Genomic DNA, 20,520 nt, shown 5'->3' with positions numbered 1-20,520 from the left:
TATAATTATGTAATATTGGGGAGTTTGAACAGTGACAATAAAGAACTGTGAAACCCAATTGTGCAACTGTCAGCTACATCATTTACAGTAGTCAGTGTTGAACTTCCACCTCCCATTTTTCAGCTGGTATAACAATGCAGTACATCGACACTGAGGACTATCAACGAAGAAATAAAGCAGTTGAATGTCACAAGTTAATGGAGAAGAAAATTTACTTGTGATGGGTGTTTTTAATTCAACAGTAGTACTAGGAACAGAAGGGAAAATAGCAGGAGAAAATGGGCCAGCAGAAAGGAATTAAATGGCACATCCTTTGGTAGAATTTTGCACGATCATAATTTAATTGCTGCTAACATTTGGTTTAAGAATTGTGAAAGGAAGTTGTATACATGGAAGACTCTCATAGGTTTCAGATAGAGTATATAAGAGTAAGACCTTTGTCATTTCTAAAATGTCTCTTCTTACTCAAAACAGTGCAAAACATGATTATAATACCAGAACCAAAAACAAACTGTATAAGGACTATAAAACCTAAACATTAGTACACAAACAGTCAAATACGTGGGTACTCATATATTCAATAACTTACCAGAGCATATCAAATGTCTTGTAAGTGATAAAAGATTGGTTTCAGAGTGAATTAAAGAATTTCCTGTTGGCCAACTTCTCCTACTCCATCAATGTCTTCATAAGGGTTATAGCTCACAAATCTGCCTGCATTAGAATTGCACAATACCCATGAATCCCCTCTCCAAGCGATCCAAGGAGAACGATAAATGTAATGTAAGAAAAAGATCTGAAAACTAAAATTTAAACTGAAAAAAAAGCAATTCCAGGGTCATTTGTGGACTGAGGCCAGTCACGAACTGCAAATTAAAACTAAAGAAATTGCAGAAAGGTAGGAAATTAAGGAGACAGGATGTGGATAATTTTGAAGGACCAGAGGTTGTTGAGAGTTTCAGTGGTAATATTAGGTGGCATGTGACTGAAACAGGAGAATGGGTTACAATTTGAGATGAACGGGTAACTTGGAAAGGAGAAATAGTAAAGGTAGCAGTGGATCAAATAGGCTGAAAGACAAGACCCAGTAGAAATCCTTGTGTGACACATGAGATCAGAGAATTCAATTGACAAAAGGAGAAAACAAAAATGTACCAGGCAAATGAGAATGCAGTCTAAAAACAGGTTTGATAGAAAGAACAAATGCAAAGCTGTAGATGCATGCATAGCCAAGGGGAAGACAGATGCTGTCTATAGGAAAATTAAAGAGGCCTTTGGAGAAAAGACGTGCAGTTGTATGAATATCTAAAATTGAGATGGAAAGCAAGTGCTAAGCAGAGCAGGGAAGAATGAAAGGTGGAAGGAGTATGTTGAAGGGCTATACAGAGGAAATGAACTAAAAGACAGTGTTATGGAAAGGGAAGAGCAAGAAGATGAAATGAAATATATGATACTGCAAGAATAACTGGACGCAACACTGAAGTATCAGAGTCAAAACAAAGCACTTGGCATGAATGACATTCTCTCAGAATTATTGAGGTTCATTGGGAAAAGACACCACGGCAAAACTGTTCAACCTGTTATGTAATATATATGAAGCAGAGGAAATAACTCAGACTTCAAAAAGAATGTAATATTATGACTGAAAACACACATGACACTGGTATAATATTCTACAATAGTTGGCATTTTATTTTTCAGCTTTTACGTCATCATCAGGCACAAAAATAAATATTTGTCGCTGTGAAATTTTTGTACATCAAAGATTTTAAACTAGAGCGTCTACAGAGTATGTGTAAGTTGGTCTCTGAAGATGACAATTAATTTAGGACTAAAAAAGGAGAAATAATTTCATTGAAAATGTGATGTCCTTGCTGATATTTTAATGGACAATTTTGAAAAACAGTTATTGGTAAAAGAACCACTCTCTTCCAAGACTGGTTACTGGTTTAGGTATGTTGATGATATGTTGCACATATGGGGGGGTGGGGGGATACTACTGGACAACTTCAAACATTTCTCAAGCTGCTGGATTCTAAACACAACAATATCAAATTCACAATGGAGGTTGAGGGGTAACTCCATAAATTATTTAGATCTAACCATAAATATCAGTAATTACATACATACTTTCAGGCTGTGACCCATGAACATGCTGCCTTTCATCGTTGTTACATCACCTGATATCCATCCCTATGAGTGATGATAGCTTCCAAAGTGAATTAATACAATTAAAGAAATAGCATCAAACAGTGGCTACACTACTGCCATGTTGGCTTCCAAAACACACAAAAACAGAAACAGTGAGTCTCCTCTCTTCCTTACCCTGTTCTCGACTCATCACCTCAAGATATCATCAATAAATTGCTCATGATTGCATATTTTGGGAAAGTCTCTCTGACTGTGGCCAAAATCTTAAACCTGGTAACTTTAAAACATCATTTCATGTGTGTGACATTATTGGACATTTTTTGCCCCATGGTAATGAATTGCAAAAGAGTGCAATATGGAGAATCACTTGTAATTATGGCAAATTCTATACAGCTCAGTCTGACAAGGCGATATGCAGCTGCTAAAATGACAAACATCGAAGTTGGAGACCTAGAAAAAGAGATTCTACTTCTGCAAGTTCCTGCTTAAAGAAGGCCATAGCTACACGGTGTAACACGAAGTCTTACAACACATTCATAGATGGAGGAAGATAAACTATTTACCTTGAAATAATGGAAATTAAACGTATGTCCATTTGCCTAAGCTTATTTCTGCAATTTCTTACTTTCATTAATGATCTCCCACTTTGTTGTGATACAAAGAGTAAATTTGCCCTTTTTTGCAGATAAAAGCCTTCAACAAACTGTTAACAAAGTTTTTGCTGGACTCTTCAACTTGTTTTCTTCGGATGAAAAAGTCATGGCGGTACTGGTCCTTGAGGTGTCAATTTCTTGGCGACACCCTCTGGTAAATCCGTGTCCTGGAGAAGAGCCCTAGTCTTGTTCTCCACCTTCTTTTTGGGGGTCAACATTCATCTTCCTGTAAGATTCATCATTTAGCAGGCTCTGCATCCTCTCAATGTAGTTCTTATGGGAAAGAGGAACTGTAGCATTGCCTTTGTTAGCCAGTAAGACAACAGTCTCAGGGCTCTGTCTCAGGTCTTGAATGGCTGCCCTCTCCCTGCTGGTAATATTCGACTTGATCAGTTTAGTTCTCATCAGAGCACAGAAGGTTTCCTGGCGTACTTCTTCAGCCGCTTCAGGTGGTGGTCACGCAGCAACCTGTTCAACTGTATCGACAATGTCCACTACCAGTGTGAACCTAGGTGTGGGAGCAAAATTGAGTCCCTTTTCCAGAACAGAAACTGCTTCCCCAGACAGCTCAATGTCAGTGACATTGATGACTATCTTGTGTGGGACCTCCAGAGATGGTTTGTCAGAGAGATGAGAGAATTTAAATATCTGACGTCCCGAGGCCTTCTTATGTGCAGAATCAGTGGTCACCCAGGTAGCACCACCAATCCAGTCCCAGGTCCTGGAATTAAAATGATTGGCTAGTTGTAGATGTAGTTTAAGTAGTTCCTGGGAGTTGTACTCAAGGCTGTGTTTGGTAAAGTGCACCCTCTCACGAAGCAAGTCAAGGCTAGCATGCTTCTCAATTCTCTTAGCTGCTACAGAATCAATGTGATGCATGACCTTAGCAAAGTTTGGCACAACCTGATCAGCATGACAGCTCTTCAGAAAAGCAAGAACACTCAGCAAACGGCTCCTTAAGTGGTGCAGTTTGTCGAATTTCTTCATGCTGTGAAACATCTCCTCCCCGTAGAGATATATGATGTGATTCTTCAATTTCTCCCGGTGTATTTCTTGCTCAAACAGTCCATGGGTGTACTGCTGGTCCATAGTGTCCAACGGGCACAATATTTCAGTGATCAGACATGTCACTATCATCAGGTGTGCTGACGAACTGAGCTCCTGAGGGTAGGTGGCCGTCTTAAATTCCAACCCCCTGAGAGGCATTCTCTCCACGGTTCGCTCCCGTGACTGCACGTCGGTGGTCGCTGAGATGCTGGCACCAGCGTCTGTTGTGGTGTTAGTGTAATTGCCTCGTCTGCCTTAGTCACCAGTTTGATTTGTTTGCTGAGTGTCCTTTTAATTAGACTCAATGCTGGTTTCCATGCTTCGCTGAGGTTGTAGCCACAATCTCAGTTGATAAGTCTGTCCCTGGTATAAATTTTGATAGCCTCTCTAATTATGCTGTCCCAGTATTTAGATGTCTGTACCAAGACCCTGGTATGTTGGTAGTCCATTTCTTGATTTTTGGACAAATAGTGCTCTGCAACCGCTGGCTTGTTGAGGGTACCTAATTTGAGTGTGCCTCTGATATTCTTGGCAATGATCTACGATGGTGCGTACTGTTTGTCCAGTATAAGTCTACCCACACTGACACGGAATCTGACATATGCTGGTCTTCCGCAAACCAAGATCGTTTTTGACACGTCCCAATAATGCTCATGTTTTATTGAGTGGGCAAAAAAGAGTTCCTACTCGGTGTTTCCTCAATATTCGTCCTATTTTCCCCAATAGTGTGCCAATATACAGAATATAGGCAGTAACTATCTGTCTCCATGACTTCTTCCATTTCCACACGCTGTACTGTAGAGGTGGGGTGGAGGGTGCATTTGATCTGCCATTTCAAGTACCCATTTTTCTGGAATACAGTTTTGACGTGCTCCAGCTCATGAGGCAGACTCTCTGCATCAGAGATGGTGCGTGCACTGTGCACCAGAGTTTTTGGCAGCCCATTCCTCTGTGAAGGGTGGTGGCAGATATCCGCATGCAAATACAGGTCAGTGTGTGTTTTCTTCCTGTATACCCCGTGGCCCAGGGTGCCATCCGCTCATCTTTTGACCATGACATCCAGGAATGGAATCCTTCCTTGTGCTTCAGTCTCCATAGTGAATTTGATGTTTTGATGTATGAAGTTCAGGTGTGTAAGGAAGTCTAAGAGCTTGTCCCTTACATGGGGCCAGATCCACATAACAGAGAAAACAATGCCAAAACTTCCTCCTCAAAGTACTCCATATTGAAGTTCGCAACCACACTGGTGCACTGTCAGGGAAAATAGGATGATTATTTAGGAAACACTGAGTAGGAACCGTCTTTTTCCCACCCAATAAAACATGAGTATTATTGGGTGGTGTAAAACACAATCTCGGTTTGTAGAAGGCCAGCTTATACCAGATTCCGTACCAGTGTGGGAAGACTTACTTTGGACAGACACCATCGAAGATTGTTGCCAAGAACATCAGAGGCATACTTGACTTAGGTACCACAACCAAGTCGGTGGTCACAGAGCACTGTTTATCTGAAAATCATGAGATAGACTACCAACATACAAGGGTCTTGGCACAGACTACTATATTGGGACAACGTTGTTAGAGAGGCTATCGAAATTCATATCAGGAACAGACTCATCAACCAAGATTGCGGCTACAACATCAGCAAGGCATGGGAACCAGTATTGAGTCCAATTAAAAAGATGCTCAGCAAAGAAAGCAAACAGGTGACCAGGGCAAGCGCGGCAATTACACTGACGCCACCACAGGCGCCGACGCCAGCATCTCAGTGACCACTGATATGCGGTCGCGGGCGCAGATCACCGAGAGAATGTCTTGCAGGGGGAGAGGATTTAAGTCAGATGTTTACCCTCAGGAGCTCAGTTCATCAGCACACCTAATGATGGTGACATGTCTGATCGCCGAAATATTTTGCCCATTGCACACTATGAACCGGCAGTACACTCATGGACTGTTCAAGCAGGGGTAATACTCCCCACAGGCAGGGTTGGCATTGGTAGGTGTACTCTTTTAACACAGACATGGTTGCAAAGTTGGCCAGTACGCAACTCTGTTAGTGGCCCGATTCTTCTGATTCTGAGAGTCTTTTAAAACTTTTCCCATTACAACATATAAGAAAGTAGTTTACTTTTGTTTGGTATACTAGGCTAATAAAAGGTTGTCTATTTATGACAGTAATTGGGTAACCTGAGTTTCTTTCCAACTTTTAAAGTAGCCCATTTGAGAAAAAACCAATCAGTAACTTTCACAAACTTAATTTAGCATTTTTGTGTTGATCTTTATTTTCTTGGTTCATCATGATACTTATATCTGCAAACTGGACTAAATTTACCTCCTAATTCAAATAAAATGACAGATTATTAACAAAGAGACAGTAATGGGCCAATGATCCAACTGTGTGAGACTTCTATTGCGATTCTTCCCACGCAAATGATGCAACGTTCCTCCATATATTACTTAGATTGCCTACAGTAACTTTCTGTATTTTGTTCCCTGAATAAAAACTAAACCATGTATCTGCTGAAGTACTTACTACATAAAAACTTCTATAATAAAATATTATGATTATACAGCAAAAAGCTTTAGACAAGCCACAGAAGATCCCAACTGGTGATATTTTATCATTTTAAGATTTTATTATGTGCTCAGTAAATGTATAAATAGCTGAATCAATAGAGTTAATATATCAAAGAAAATAATCTATTTTTTAAAATTTAATGTAATTGTGTAGATAAAAAATCTGCTTGCCAAGCATTGGCAGTAGAAAACAGTGGCTCCAAAAGCTTGCAGATTTCGATACCTTTATATGTGTTCTCTCCTGCTGCTGCTTAGAGAGTAGGTTTTTGACTCGTAGAGTGGCATTTTTGAAATCCAAACTGTGATATACTAAATATGCCATTGCTACACACATGGGTGGGATCCTTTGAGTGCATTACTTCTTAAAAATTTTAGAGAATGATGTAAGGAGTGACACTGGGCAGTAGTTACTGATATCTATGGAGTCATCCTTTTTCCAGTGAGGACTAACAGTGGCATCCCTTAATATGTCTGGGAAAATGCTCCAAATTAATGATGCATACATTTGTGACTAAAAATGTTACATATTATATGGCCAAACTTTTTAATGTCTTATTAAAGATATTATCCACTGCAGATGAACTTGTATTTTTGAGTCATAGTGATCTTTCTTATTTCAGATGGAGATGTGAGATTAAATTTTATTTCACTAAATGCCCTCTGTATTGCTTCTTTGGTGCATTGTTTCACTTTCTCTTCTGAGCCATTTGCACTGGTTTTCTCACACTTTTTTTAAAAAAGTAATTATTAAAAAAATCTGCTACACATGAAATGTTTTTTACAATACTCCCATTCTCTTTAACAGAAGTGTCACCTTTCCCTATCTCTCTTTTAACAATATTCCATAACAATTTCATTTTACTATTACATTTGTCAATTAAAAGAAAAAAGAAAAAGAAGATGCATGTACTCCTGGAGTTTTAAACTTTTCTTAGTATATTACAATACTGTTAATAATATGAAAGTATTTCTGGATCATTTGTTGTTCTGACTATTTTGTATGTATTCCTTTTTCCTGTTGAAGATACTCTGATGCCTGTAGGTTTCCTTAATGACTTCTTAGTAATGCATTTAATTATTGTTTTAGGAAAACTGTTTTTGGAGATGGATAAAAGCTCATTAAGAAATATGCTGAATTCCAAGCTATCATTAGGGTTAATGTAAACTTCATCACGGCCAACATTTATAAGCTCTCTTTAAAATCTTCAATTGTCTTGTCATTAAATAAATCCCACTATTTTCTTCGAGTGTTTATGAACTGTACGTGGAATAAGTTATGTAATGTGACTACATTCTGTTCATCATAAGAATAAACCTAAAGTAAACATTTCGCCATGTATTCTTCCGTGTTTGCTTGATTCTCATTGGATTTCGTTTCATGTGGAGTGGAAGCCAAATTGTGACCAGTATAGTCAAGTGTGATCATAAGGATATGTTTAATGCTGTGTTACACACACATGGACTGAGCAATAATGTGCAGGACATCAGATTTACTGGCGCTTTAAACTTGGACAGCACTATCCAACCAGCAGTCCAACTAGCCTGTAATTATGTGAGCAGTTGCAGTTCAGATGTAAAAAGAGACGGGCAAAGAAACAATATACCTTCAAATCTTATTTAATTTTTAAAGACAATTAAATACTATTCGACAAAACTCGTGCTCTACCGTGCACTTCTTAGGTGACAAGACGGAAAGCGTAATATACTCTCAATCTCACCTGATGAATTATTCTAATTACAAACAAGAGTGATGAAAATTCTGAATTTACACATAGGATAATTTTTCTGAGCGAGCTATATGTGATTCAAGAGCATACTGCAGGGATTTCACCGTACTGTTGAATACTGAAGCACTGAAGCTAGTAATTACAGTCAGTCGTCTGGTAATCTCTTAGCTCCTTCATTATCTGGATCCAAGTAACACATTTCAGTACTGGAACTGTCATCTGCTATGTTGATAATGAGTTGATCAACAGTGGAATCCACCAAGCCACATAGGTGACACATTTTCTCCACATCTTTTGTGACATGCTGTTCTATATCCCACCAACATTCGGTAGTGACATGAGAAACAGCTGCTTGCTTTAGTTCCAGTATGTCTGACAGCTTAACAGTATTGTTATTTCTTGGGCCAAACCCCTTAACTTGGCTCCAGATCAGCTCTTTTGGGTTCATTGTTGTAATGGTACAGTGGAAAATGTAAAAGTGCAGCATTTGTATGATGTGCTTGATTCTGTGAAAATGATTTTCATGTTTCTACAGCACATATCTACATCTGTTGTACAAAACAATGGATACAGTCCAGATAAAGACTATTTCCTTTTTCTTTCTGCCTTAAAAATTGAATTGTTACGTTTTCTTAATTTAAGCAACTTTTTATTAACAGTCTTTCATAAAATATTGATAATTGAGAATTTATATTTGAAAGGAAAACAGGAATTTTTGTGAGCAATATGCAGTTAAAAACAAGGAGACGTGCATTATTCATAAAAAATGATGACGGGTTTTACAATTATAGGATGTAGGTAATTCAAAATGAATTGGGCAAGACTTGAATCAGTGTCTCATTTACTGCAGTGAATTATCAAGCTACTATGCTACTGATTCAGCTATTCACAAATCTGCACTTGGGTTGCAACTGTATCTAATACGGTCCCTCAGAAAACTTCAAAGCCAATTATCTCTCTAAATTTATTACAAACATTAACTTTTTAACTGTGTTCCACATGCATGTTTCACTGTAGAACATTAAGCAGCCTCAGGGATTTTCATACTGCATATTAACAGCGCGAAATCAAAGCACAACAGAGCAAAGGCTGTGACTATAGATGATTTTTGAAATAAAAACAACATAACTAAAGCATGATTAAGAAAAATGTCAATGGCAGCTAATGCATTTGAATATCTTAAAGTTTCATTTAATGTAACTTAGTAATAATATATCTAATACATAAGCAGAGCCTACTTCCAAGAGAGCAACAACATCAGTGTATGTGTGCTATGGCTTCTGACCGGTCATTGTGTTCTGTTTGTTTACATCAGGTTTATTCTTATAATGAATGGAGTATAGCTGTGTATCGTAAGCTGACTATCCACTTACCACAGGATAGGCATGTTTAACTTCCACTTCTTGTATGAATACATTAACTACACATGTATTACTATGTTGAGCAACTCTGGTACAGAAATTTATGACTGATATTAAATTATAAGGAGCTAACAGCACCTCTAGATCACTTTTACTGTCAGATTCCTTCAAGAAATTTAAATTGTAATCAATACAAATTAATAAAGTAATAACCTATTCTTTCCATCTGACTGACAGTGACACAAGAATTATTTTCTTTTTGTCTTTTGTTTCCTTATGTGGCCAGTAAAGCTGCATTTCAAACCAAAATATGCTTAAAATTTTTGAACTACAAGCTCTTTGCTTTGGAAAACTGTTTGCATTGCAGTTTTATTGTTATATAAAAAGTTGAGTATGTTTAAAATATTTATTTACAAAACTGTCATACACTGAAGCAAGTACAGCAAATAACAATACTGTCCAGAAAGGAATGGCACCTGATGTGAGTTATAAATTAAACATTAATTTGTAAAACACAGAATACATTTTGACAATTTTTTGTATGATCTCATTCTGAAGTTGCCTTTTGAAAGTAGACAAGAATATTTACATCAGTGACAATAGATCTTCAAAATAAGCCATTTGCTTTCTTGAGGTTGTTCTGTTTCCAAGCTGGTAAACCAGTGAAATCTGCATATGACATATTGAATACTGCCCTAAAATCTTCTGATGTCAAATGTACCTGAAATGTATTGAAAAAAGGAATGTATTGCTTATTAACTCATGAAGCTTCATGCTATAGACATGTGCAGTCATTCACAAAAGTAAAAATGTGCACTTTAAACTGAATATGATACTAGAATCAAATTCTTACAATGAAAGAACGTATTTAATTGACTTTAAATACACTACTCCAACATTAACCTATGTTTTCAGCACCTCATATCATTTTAGGCAAAAAAGGAAAAAAAATTTGTTTCATGCATACTGCCTTTGTGATACTGCAATGAACTTTGTTTATAGACGTCAGATTTCAAAACAGTTCTTTTGTTGTCTGTTATGAGCATTAACATAAGTAACTATGGTATTAATGTGTGTATGAATTCTTTTCAGGAATGTGCTAAATATTGTGTAAATTTGTTTTTGTAATGCGGGAGTTATAACTATATACTATAACATGTTGCAAATGGCATTCCTGATGAAAAGAAAGGCACTGATGCTGAAATCTACAGAACTCTGCCATAGCCACTGGTACATAGGCAACAGTGCCTTATTAACAGAAACAAGAAAGGAGGGGAGGGGGCTACAATAAGCTGCCAATGTAAATGAGCCATCTGTGTAGTGAGTGACTCCACGTAAGTTATGTATTATGTACAGAAATGGGTACCAGTGCCTGTTATACTGTCTTGGTAAATCTGCAATGAAGTAACAGTAAAAATATCTACAGAGACAAATATATAGATTTAATAGGACAAGGAATTCCACTTTATGCAAGATACATTTTCAGTTTGTTTTACCCAGACATGTTTCAGCACTTTTTGTGCTATATTCAGTGGGTTGTTTTATTTTCTTTCTTACATGAAGCTATTGGGTATTTATGTTGGTAGCTAGGTTGCTACACAATCTACAATTTTCATGGCTTTGAGGTTGTTGTGTTTTATAATATGTTTTGGCAATGCGAATACACTGATTTCTGTGACTTACGGTTGTTTGATAATGCACTTTTTACAAATTTTCAAACATGGGCAGAGTTTTCTCCACCAGACAACAGACAACAACATGTAATGGTGATGAATACTCTGCCCATGTTTGAAAATTTGTACAAACTGTGTTGTCAAATGACCATAAGTCACAGAAATCAGCGTATTCTCCTCACCAAAACATTAGAGAAAGCACTACAACATCAAAGCCATGAGAAGTTGAAGATTGTGTAGCAGACTAACTACCAACATAAATATCCAATAGCTTAATGTGAGGAAGAAAATAAAATAATGCACTGAAGATAGCACAAAAAGTGCTGAAACATGTCTTGGTAAAACGAAATTGAAAAAGTGTCTTGCATAAGCAGAATTCCTCATCCTATTTTCATAGCAAGCACACACATAAGAGGAACTACAATACCACAAGATGATTATGGATTTAATGTTTGGTGCTACAAGAAGATTGATGTATTTGTTGCAATGCTGACCAAAAGCAAATACAGCAACAAATGTCTCCACAAGGTTTAACACATAAAAAAATGAATCCAATTAATTTGGAGGGGAAATTTATTACTTTTGATGAGACATGGGCCCAACCTTCCAGGCTACAAATCAGCAATCAAACGGTGCATGTGGCTGTGCACCAAAAATGTGGGAGTTGAATTCATTTATTAAATAGACTGGAAAATGTCATGGATGTGTTTCAGATCAACTTGATGAAAAAAGAACTACCTGCTAAGAAAGAGGCACCTTGTCAATGGAAATGCAAAGGGATCTGAAGTAAAAATTGTTGGACCAACCACCCTCTTCACCAAATTAGACACCCTCTTGCTTCCAGATTTGTGATGGAAGATGTTTTAGACCAAAGAGGGGTTATGACATCCATAAATGGATATTTTCTTGACATTCTAGAACTGCATTTCACAGAGGGAACCTCTTCAGTTGCAAAATGGTTAGGCACTGTACTGTGATCTAAGACCTTTCCCTGCCAAGCCAAAAACCTTGCACTTCCCCTTCATAAATCCCTTATACCAGTTCCTGGTACAGTTTCAGCAGCCCACACCAAATGTATGATATTTCACAATTAGTTTTAAATAGTTTGTAATAAATTTTCAGAAATATTACTTTCAATTCATTCTTTTTAACTCTTGGAATAACATTTTGTGCAGCTTGTCTTGTTTGATATACATGTTCCTTCAGGGCAGGAGCATTGACAATGCAAACTTGCAATCATCTTGTGTACTGTAATAAAAACTGATTATTGTGACATAAATGTACTAACTGATCTTGGATCAAATGAAGTAAACGATACTGCACCATAGACATAAAAACCAAAATCCACTAATAAATAGATATGAAAAAATGTTTAAATGTCAATGTTTATAAATACTTAATGTAATTACAAAGATGATTATGGACTTCTCGAAAAAGATAGAGAGTTAATTGTATTTTATTTATGAAATTATGCTCCAAAGATCGTTTTGCACATACAGATTGGTATATGATAGTAATTTCTTTGCTACATGTTGTCAGAGGTAAATCTTTGTTCTTTCATGAAGTTGGTTTGAAGTGTGAGAATGGTGAATGAGTTATGTGTGTTTTATTGATTTGTATTGTGGAGTGAAATGACTGAAAATAAATTCATGTTACTATTGAAACACCAACCCGATCACCTTCTATACAGTTATAGGAAGGTAAACCATAGAAAGGAAATACACAACAAGCTATCAATAAAACAAAGAAGAGCAACAAAAAGGAAGAGTATTTTTATTATTAACAGAACTGGTTATTTAAATTCGACTGTCCTTCTCATTTACTGCAGTGTGTCACTATCTCGGCATGTCAAGTGCTATAAAAATGTGATTGACTGCCCATGTTACTAACTTACTACAAACATTAATAAACCAACTTTGGGCAACAAGAGGTTAGGGATGGCCACAGTACTCAGATTTCTTCTGCAATTGCTGTCTCCCTCCAATCCCATAGACAAACATTTAACAGTGTGAGGTTTGGATATCTTTGAGGACAAGTAAGAAGCATACAATGACCAATCGTTGGTTAGAAAAGTGTGGGTGAAATGTTGCTTCACACATATGAATGTGGAGGAATGTTGCAGTGTTTATATTCTGTATGGTCAATTGTACATCCTCTAGTATAAGGGGCAGTCAAATGACAATAGAACACCTGCCTCAATGGCACTGCAGATTGGTTCCATCCAGAATTAATCATCATATGTGTTAAGACATTTATCACACTGGAAGACAAGATGATCAGCTTTTGTTTCATAGAACATGGTCAGTCACTGACACATCCATGACTGCACACACTTTTGGTCTTCCTTGTCCAAATCAAACTGACATCCACGCATATTGGTCTCAGGTCACTAAAGATGTGAAAACAACATGATGAAAGATTTGGGCTCTATGGAGGATGTTGCAGTGTTTCCCAACCAAATTGCTGGAGCTTAGCCTTTGTCCAGGAGAAAGTGTGGGCTGGCCATCATTGTGCTACAGATGATTCTGTCTCAATGCATTCCTGGGTGTTTAAACTTTATGGTATGTTACAGTTTCTGTGAAGTTTCTTCATAGTGCTGAATGCTGATTGTGGTTCCACACTTGGGGAACTTCAACAGAAGGCCACTGCAGTCAAAGATGAAGGTCATCATGAACTTATCAGAACTTGCATGAACAGTTTTGGGTTTCGTTATTGGGGGAGATGAGGACTGCTTCTATTACTGGCTTTGCCTTTTGCCCTTGGGCTGTCAGATGGAATCAACCTGTTGCAGGATAACGACCACCCCCATACTGCAAATCAGATGAAGGCTATGCTTCAGCAATTTGTTTGGGAAACAAATTTAATTTTTTATTTCAAGACATCTGTTACTTTCTGAGTAGCCTTTGTACATTCTGGTATGACATGTCCAATGGCAAGCACAAGATTCTAACTGTTGTAGCATTTCTTCACTTCACTTTCTATGCTACATCCATTCTTATCCTATCCTGCCAATCTTTTGAAAATATCTTCCTCTATCAATAGTGTCATTCTTAGCTACTTAAAATTACTCAGTTGTTTTGATATATTAAAAAGTACAATGATTTAAAGCTGAAATACTAATTACATTACGTTACTGAGACATACTTTTATCTTTGATTGATGTTTACAGTTTTAGGTCATGAAAGTAGTGATGGATGCTGTTAACCATATTTGAAGGCACTTTATACTTTTGAACAACTGAATATTTGTCTGGACATGTGAAAAGACAGACAGTTGGATAGAACAACCTATATACTGGAGTGGTAGTGCTACATAATTGTACTGTTTTGACATTGTTGTGTATGGACACAAACATACTCCACTGTAAATTTTGAAGATGGTTCAGGAAATCTCTTTTCATGAACAGACAGTAACTGAAAATTTCCTACTTAAGTGGAGAGTTAAAAAGGCTTACAATTTCCTTCTATGAATTCTTATTTCAAGTTTCAGTATTTAAAATGTGTGTCTTTGATCTACTATTCTGGTTAGTTGCAAGATTTACATTTAATATTATGTTTGGAAGCTTACAAAAAATTTGCTAAGTTATTTTGTGTCTCATTAATACTACAGAGTCAGTTTTTTGGATGCATGATTTTGCTGATCATTCAATTAAATATATTTAAACCATTGAACTGCATATATTTGAAACATTTTCTATAACTGCTGAATGACTATGCTTATTTTGTTATGAACTTGGGCTTATACTGTTGAGAAATTTTACACCACATAATTTTCTGACTTATTTGTCTATTAATTCAAGTACCTCCAATACAGTTACTGTGTTAGAATGCAAAGTAGTGTATCTTATGTTAGTGAACCTAGTTTCATGTACTGATGGCACAAAACATATTGTAGGCCAAGCAAATGAAGACTCTAGGAAATAAGAGCCTATGATACTGAAGTACATCAGGGAGACATTATGATGGAGTGAAGGACTGGCAACAGAACAAAAACCAGAAAGTAAGACAATTTACTGTACAACTTCTGTATATTCAACTGTGGTAAGTTTTATAATTCGATTAATATAAAAAAAATTATTCTTTTTGTTTGACTTTTCGTATCATGGGACTAGCTGCCATGATGGCAGCCAAGGATTTACAGAGTAGGTCCTCTTCAAGACTACCCTTAAGAACAACCTTAATGAACATCCAGTGACTTCCAACAACCAAATCAATTTTATCATCTCACCTATGTCAAAACATGAATATGGTATTTTATGCATATGAACCCCCCCCCCCCCCCATGGTATGAACGATTGCGAGCCGAGAATTGACGACATGAGACTAGTTATAGAGAAATCTCACTCAATGTACGGTAGTGCAATATTCTGCAAACCAAGTCGAGAAATAAAATCTGCGATGATGAAATTGAAAACCTACCTGTGGAACTTGACAAGTGCACTTTAACTCCAGTCTACAAACCCCCTACCACTGACCCCCAGGAAATCACCATGACCAGAGAAACAGTTATTATTGGCAATTTCAACAGACACCACAATGACTGGGGATGCAGTGCATATAACAACAATGGATTTGAAGTCAAGTTGTGGGAAGAGTGCCAGCAACTCAAACTCATCCATGACCCAAAGTAACCAGAGACATTCTATTGCTGTTGATGAAAGACAAGTTACAACTCTGATCTGCTTTTTGTCAGCTGTGACATCGAACAAATAATAAAGAAGCACATTCTCCAAGCAATACCCTCCACACAACACAGACCAGTTATATGCATCACTCAAAAAGTTGTACATCCTCAGGCCACACACTTCAGGTGCAGATCCATGTGAAAAGTCTTCACCAAAATGGTTGAAGGCAAAGTGTTTGAAGTAGACACCAATCCAAAGAACTATGATGCATTCATCAAGTTTCTGCTTAAAGCTGTGTGTCAGAGCATCCCAAGGGGCTGGAGAAACAGCTACATACTAGAGTTACAAGATGACGATGTGCTGCTATATGCCAATTACTGTTGTAGCTTTTAGGAAGACCATTTCTCTGACATAATGAGGGAGTCATGTGAGACACTAATGCAGAGAGTATGTTCCACTCGCAGAGCTGTGTCATGCATGCTGATGACAGACCTCAACTTTATTCACAACAGCAAGAAGCCGTGGCCTATAATAAAGAAATTATCCATTGACCCTCATGAACCTGTACAATTTAGCAATGTCACTGTGAGTGTAACTGTAATTGTTTTTGTAATGTTATCTTAATGTAATTTTATTAAAATGTTATGCACCTATTGTTTGGCGTTACTTCTTATGTGAACACCACCTGGGTGTAAATTTCCTGCTGGCTTGTCCGTTCTATCCTGTTTGTTGTCTTTTCGTGTGTATGTTGCATGTCTGCGTTAGATTTTACGTGGATCATTTTTACTATTGACTAAGCCATATGGCTACGCCATAGTATTTATATAGATCATTTTCCTGTTGGCTTAGCCTTATGATTTTGGTTCTCTTTCCACACAATATGTAACATGTAAGTTTATTTTATATTTTCACTGCTTGTAATTTTTTGTATTTCTTTTTGCTGAACATATGTCTTCCATGTACTGGTTATAGTGTTTCCTGTTTTTAAGGGCTGTTACTTCTGAGGAAGACAGATTTATATAGGTAAAAAACCTAAGTTTGAATAAACTTTTGATGTGCAACTGGTTGGCTACATGCTTCCCATTGTACCCATAATTCTATGGTTGTTGACTGCTGCCATGTCCAAGCTTTTAAATGGAATTGGCCATCACCTAAGACTACTGGTAAGGTAAACATATTATATAAAATCCAAACTCTGAAAGATGGCAAAACTGTTGAGGCCACCAGTGACACATAGAACAGTTAAAACACCTTGGCAATAGAGGTACTCTGCAAAATTTTCATCAACTTACTTGAAACTTTCAACATTCTAAAACTGTGGTGACAAGCTTATGCTGCCACTCTGATCAAGTCCAGAAAACCACCAGCTGATAAAAAAAAATTTGGCTAATATCTTTACTCTGCCATCCAATCTAGCCTGGCTCACCCCACTCATAGCAGATATGCTCATTAGAGAACAAGCCGACTTCCGTCCCAGGCGGTCTTGCAAAGGGCAGGTACTCAATCTCATCCAGCATATTGAGAACTGCTTCAAGAAAGGTCTTCTCACTGGTATTGCTTTTGCTGACCTAACAGCAGTCTATTATGACACAGTGAACATCAGGATAGTTCTGTCAAAGGTGTACAACACAACCAAAGATCACTGCAGAGCTGCTCAGCAACAAAAGATTCAACATTAGTTTTCAAAATGCAAAACGTTGGTGGTACAAAATAAAAAATGATCTTTTTCCAAGGAAGCATTCTTGCTCCTACACTAGTTAACTTGTACACCAACAACCAACCACACAACAAGCAACCCCTACATGCAGATTGGTTTTCCTCAGCACAATGGCATTTACCAGCAGGACAGTGCAATGTCTCACACACCTCACAGTGTATGTGCATGGTTCAAAGAGTATCAGGATGAGTTTACTACAGTTCTTCAGCAACTAAACTCCCCAGATTTAAACCCAGTCGGGCTGGTTCTAGATGCTATGTCATCAATTATCATGCTGACAGTGTAGCATGCATTTGCACTGTAATGAATGAAATGATCACTGACAATAGTGAAACAGTGCGATGTTCCAAGGAAATGAGCAAAAGGCAAAGGTCCCGAGTTCGAGTCTCGGTCGGGCACACAGTTTTAATCTGCCAGGAAGTTTCATATCAGCGCACACTCCGCTGCAGAGTGAAAATCTCATTCTGGACAAGTGAATATTGATACTTATGATATATGCCAGGGTAACTTTGAATTTCGTTCTGCAAAGCAACTGACCAGTTCTCATTAAAGTCAAAATCAAGAACTCTTGTGTCAGTATTCTGGAATGTGGCTGATTTTACTTCTGCTATGGCCTGTTTCTGAATCCTCCAGATATGATGACGAGCTATTCCCTTCATGACCCAATGCCTAACCTTCTGTAAAACACTTCTCTGGCTCTATTTTCTTCTTCACCAAATTTTCTCCCTCCCAGAATGTATAGGTTATGTCATTGTCAGTAGATTTAATGTGTAATGCTTCAACAGTCATCGCTTCAATAGTCATCACTTCAGCACCAGGACACATTGTGCACTCCTGCAACCAACATTTATCTTGCAGCTCTTGACGTATACCTGAAAGCATCAGGTCCATCTCTATGTACTTCTTTCCTGTGGTACTGCCAATGGCGAAACAAACAAGTTTCAAATTAGTGCAGTAAATACATGTGCATACTTCCTTCACTGGCTGTTATTTTTTTTTTTTTTTTACCCATTTCAGTCATATGGAGTAGAATTTGGTGGGACCAACTTTTAAATTCAGGTTCTCCTTTTTCATTAGCAGATATGCTTCTCTTATTGATCTTGACATATATCTGTTTACTTTTTTCACCATTTTCACTAACACAGATATCTGCCTGATTAGGAATTTGCCTGCTGTAATTTTTGTCATCACTTAGGTAATATTCCAGAGCAACAGTAAGCATATCATCTTGCAACAGATGCCCCCAGTAAGAATCTGAGCATGCCTAAATACATTTCTCATTCTTTATTTTATGAGTTTTTGAAATCAAATAACGGGAAGAAGTGGGTATGTATTTCTGTATCTGCTGCCTAGAGTAGCTACCCAGTATCAGTGTCAGCAACTGTACCTTCACATCCAAGAATATTAACATCTGCACAGTCTTCTTCAGTTTCACATTCGGGTGATGGTGTTCATTCCGGTGGATTCTCACGAAATTTCTTCTTGTAGTGGGTGTAGTAATCCATGCACTATGGATGTGATGCTGATACTGTTACTTGAGGAACAAGATATTTCTGCAATATGTCTGACAGATTTCCAGCAACTGTGAATGTTTTTCACTATTCTTAAACACAACCTTCTTGTGTCTTTTTTCGTAGTCCACAAACCTCACTTTTTCACCACTGTATTTCCTCACTGACATTGTATCTAACAAAAAATTCAAAACACAAAACTCAATGCAGAATGGCTTATGTGCAAGTTCTCTCTTGTTTTTTATGAACAAAAGAGCACTGGGAACAGTGTTGCCAACATGCACATTTTACACCAGAAATTCAGTGATGCAAAACATGCAGAATGTTGAAAATTTTTTCAACACTTTATACAGAAAAATATTGCCGTCTGTATTTTGAGTGTTTGCACCATGGATCCTCAACCAAGAAACCTAGCACAGCTAGCAACAGCACTGGAATTGCCATGACTCCACATGTCCTTCGGTATCTTCCAGAACCTCATTGACTCTCTTCCTACACGTCTCACAGCAGTACATGCTACAAAAGGTGGTTATTCAGGCTTTTGACAGATGATCACATTAAGGTGATCAGACAGTGTAATTTTGTAGTACTGCTGAAGGCAGAATATTAGATGTTGTTAGTGTTGAGTGTGGAAATAATGAAGACTACATCTGTTTCAAAGTTCAGAAACAGCATTTATTGGAATAATCATTGGAATTTGCCTGAATGACAATCCTTTGACTGTTTAATATTTCTTGGGACAAGGGCAATTACTTGGGACCAGCAACATACTCCATGGAAGAAGAGGATGCCAACAATAAACAAACAGGGTAAGTACTTATTTAGAGCAATGATTTATCACAGACTACAAAATAATGGTCAGTATCTTGTTTGAAGATAGCTCGTTGAACAGGCAGACTGAAGAATCCGTTACAAATGAAACAGGTGACAGCTGTCAAAGTGGAGGTACCATTGGTGGTTGGTGCACTTGATATGAACAGACATATTTATGGAGCTAACTGAAAGTTGGAGATCAACATATAGGAAGGTGTCACATTTAGTTGAGAAGCACCATGCAAAGCACATTTGGGAATAAGTGTCAAGATTATGGAGGAAGGAGCACATGTCCTCCACACAAGTCTAGATCATGAAACATGTCATCAATGAATCTGAACCAGATAAGGGTCTTCAGGTGTTGACGGAAAAGGAAGGATTCCTTCAGATGGCCAATAAATAAGTTGGCATACGAAGGTGCCATTCAAGTACTCATGGTGATAGAATGGATTTGTTCATAGATTAGCCTTTGAAAGTTAAATACTTGCTGGTCTGGATGTGGCTGGCTAGGATGATTAGGAAAGAGGTGGTGCATTTGGCATAAAGAAAACATAGGGAAAGGTTGCAAGGTTGCAAGGCCATGTGCATGGAAAATATTGATGTGTAAGCATTATATTTCACATAAGTCAGGAATGAAAATATCAAAAGAACAGTTTCCATTAAGGTA

At 37.5% G+C, this 20,520-nt stretch overlaps 1 protein-coding gene and 1 long non-coding RNA gene across 5 annotated transcripts in view; one reads left to right on the top strand and one right to left on the bottom strand.

Annotated features, from left to right (window-relative positions):
• LOC126190705 (uncharacterized) overlaps positions 1-20,520 on the top strand; it is a 58,965-nt gene that overhangs the window by 15,993 nt on the left and 22,452 nt on the right. Inside the window, exon 2 of the long non-coding RNA XR_007538276.1 lies at positions 15,083-15,187. This is a non-coding gene — a long non-coding RNA (uncharacterized LOC126190705). The remainder of the gene's footprint in view (positions 1-15,082; positions 15,188-20,520) is intronic.
• Positions 9,908-20,520, bottom strand: part of LOC126190702 (villin-1) — a 375,484-nt gene continuing 364,871 nt past the window's right edge. For all 4 annotated transcript variants that reach the window (XM_049931170.1, XM_049931173.1, XM_049931172.1 and 1 more), the window contains one exon: positions 9,908-10,236. In XM_049931170.1, the coding sequence (XP_049787127.1) occupies positions 10,123-10,236 (114 nt within the window). In that variant the 3' untranslated portion in view covers positions 9,908-10,122. The remainder of the gene's footprint in view (positions 10,237-20,520) is intronic.

The sequence above is a fragment of the Schistocerca cancellata genome, chromosome 6 (assembly GCF_023864275.1).
Source record: "Schistocerca cancellata isolate TAMUIC-IGC-003103 chromosome 6, iqSchCanc2.1, whole genome shotgun sequence".
Taxonomy (NCBI): domain Eukaryota; kingdom Metazoa; phylum Arthropoda; class Insecta; order Orthoptera; family Acrididae; genus Schistocerca; species Schistocerca cancellata.
This window is presented reverse-complemented; position numbering and strand designations above follow the sequence as displayed.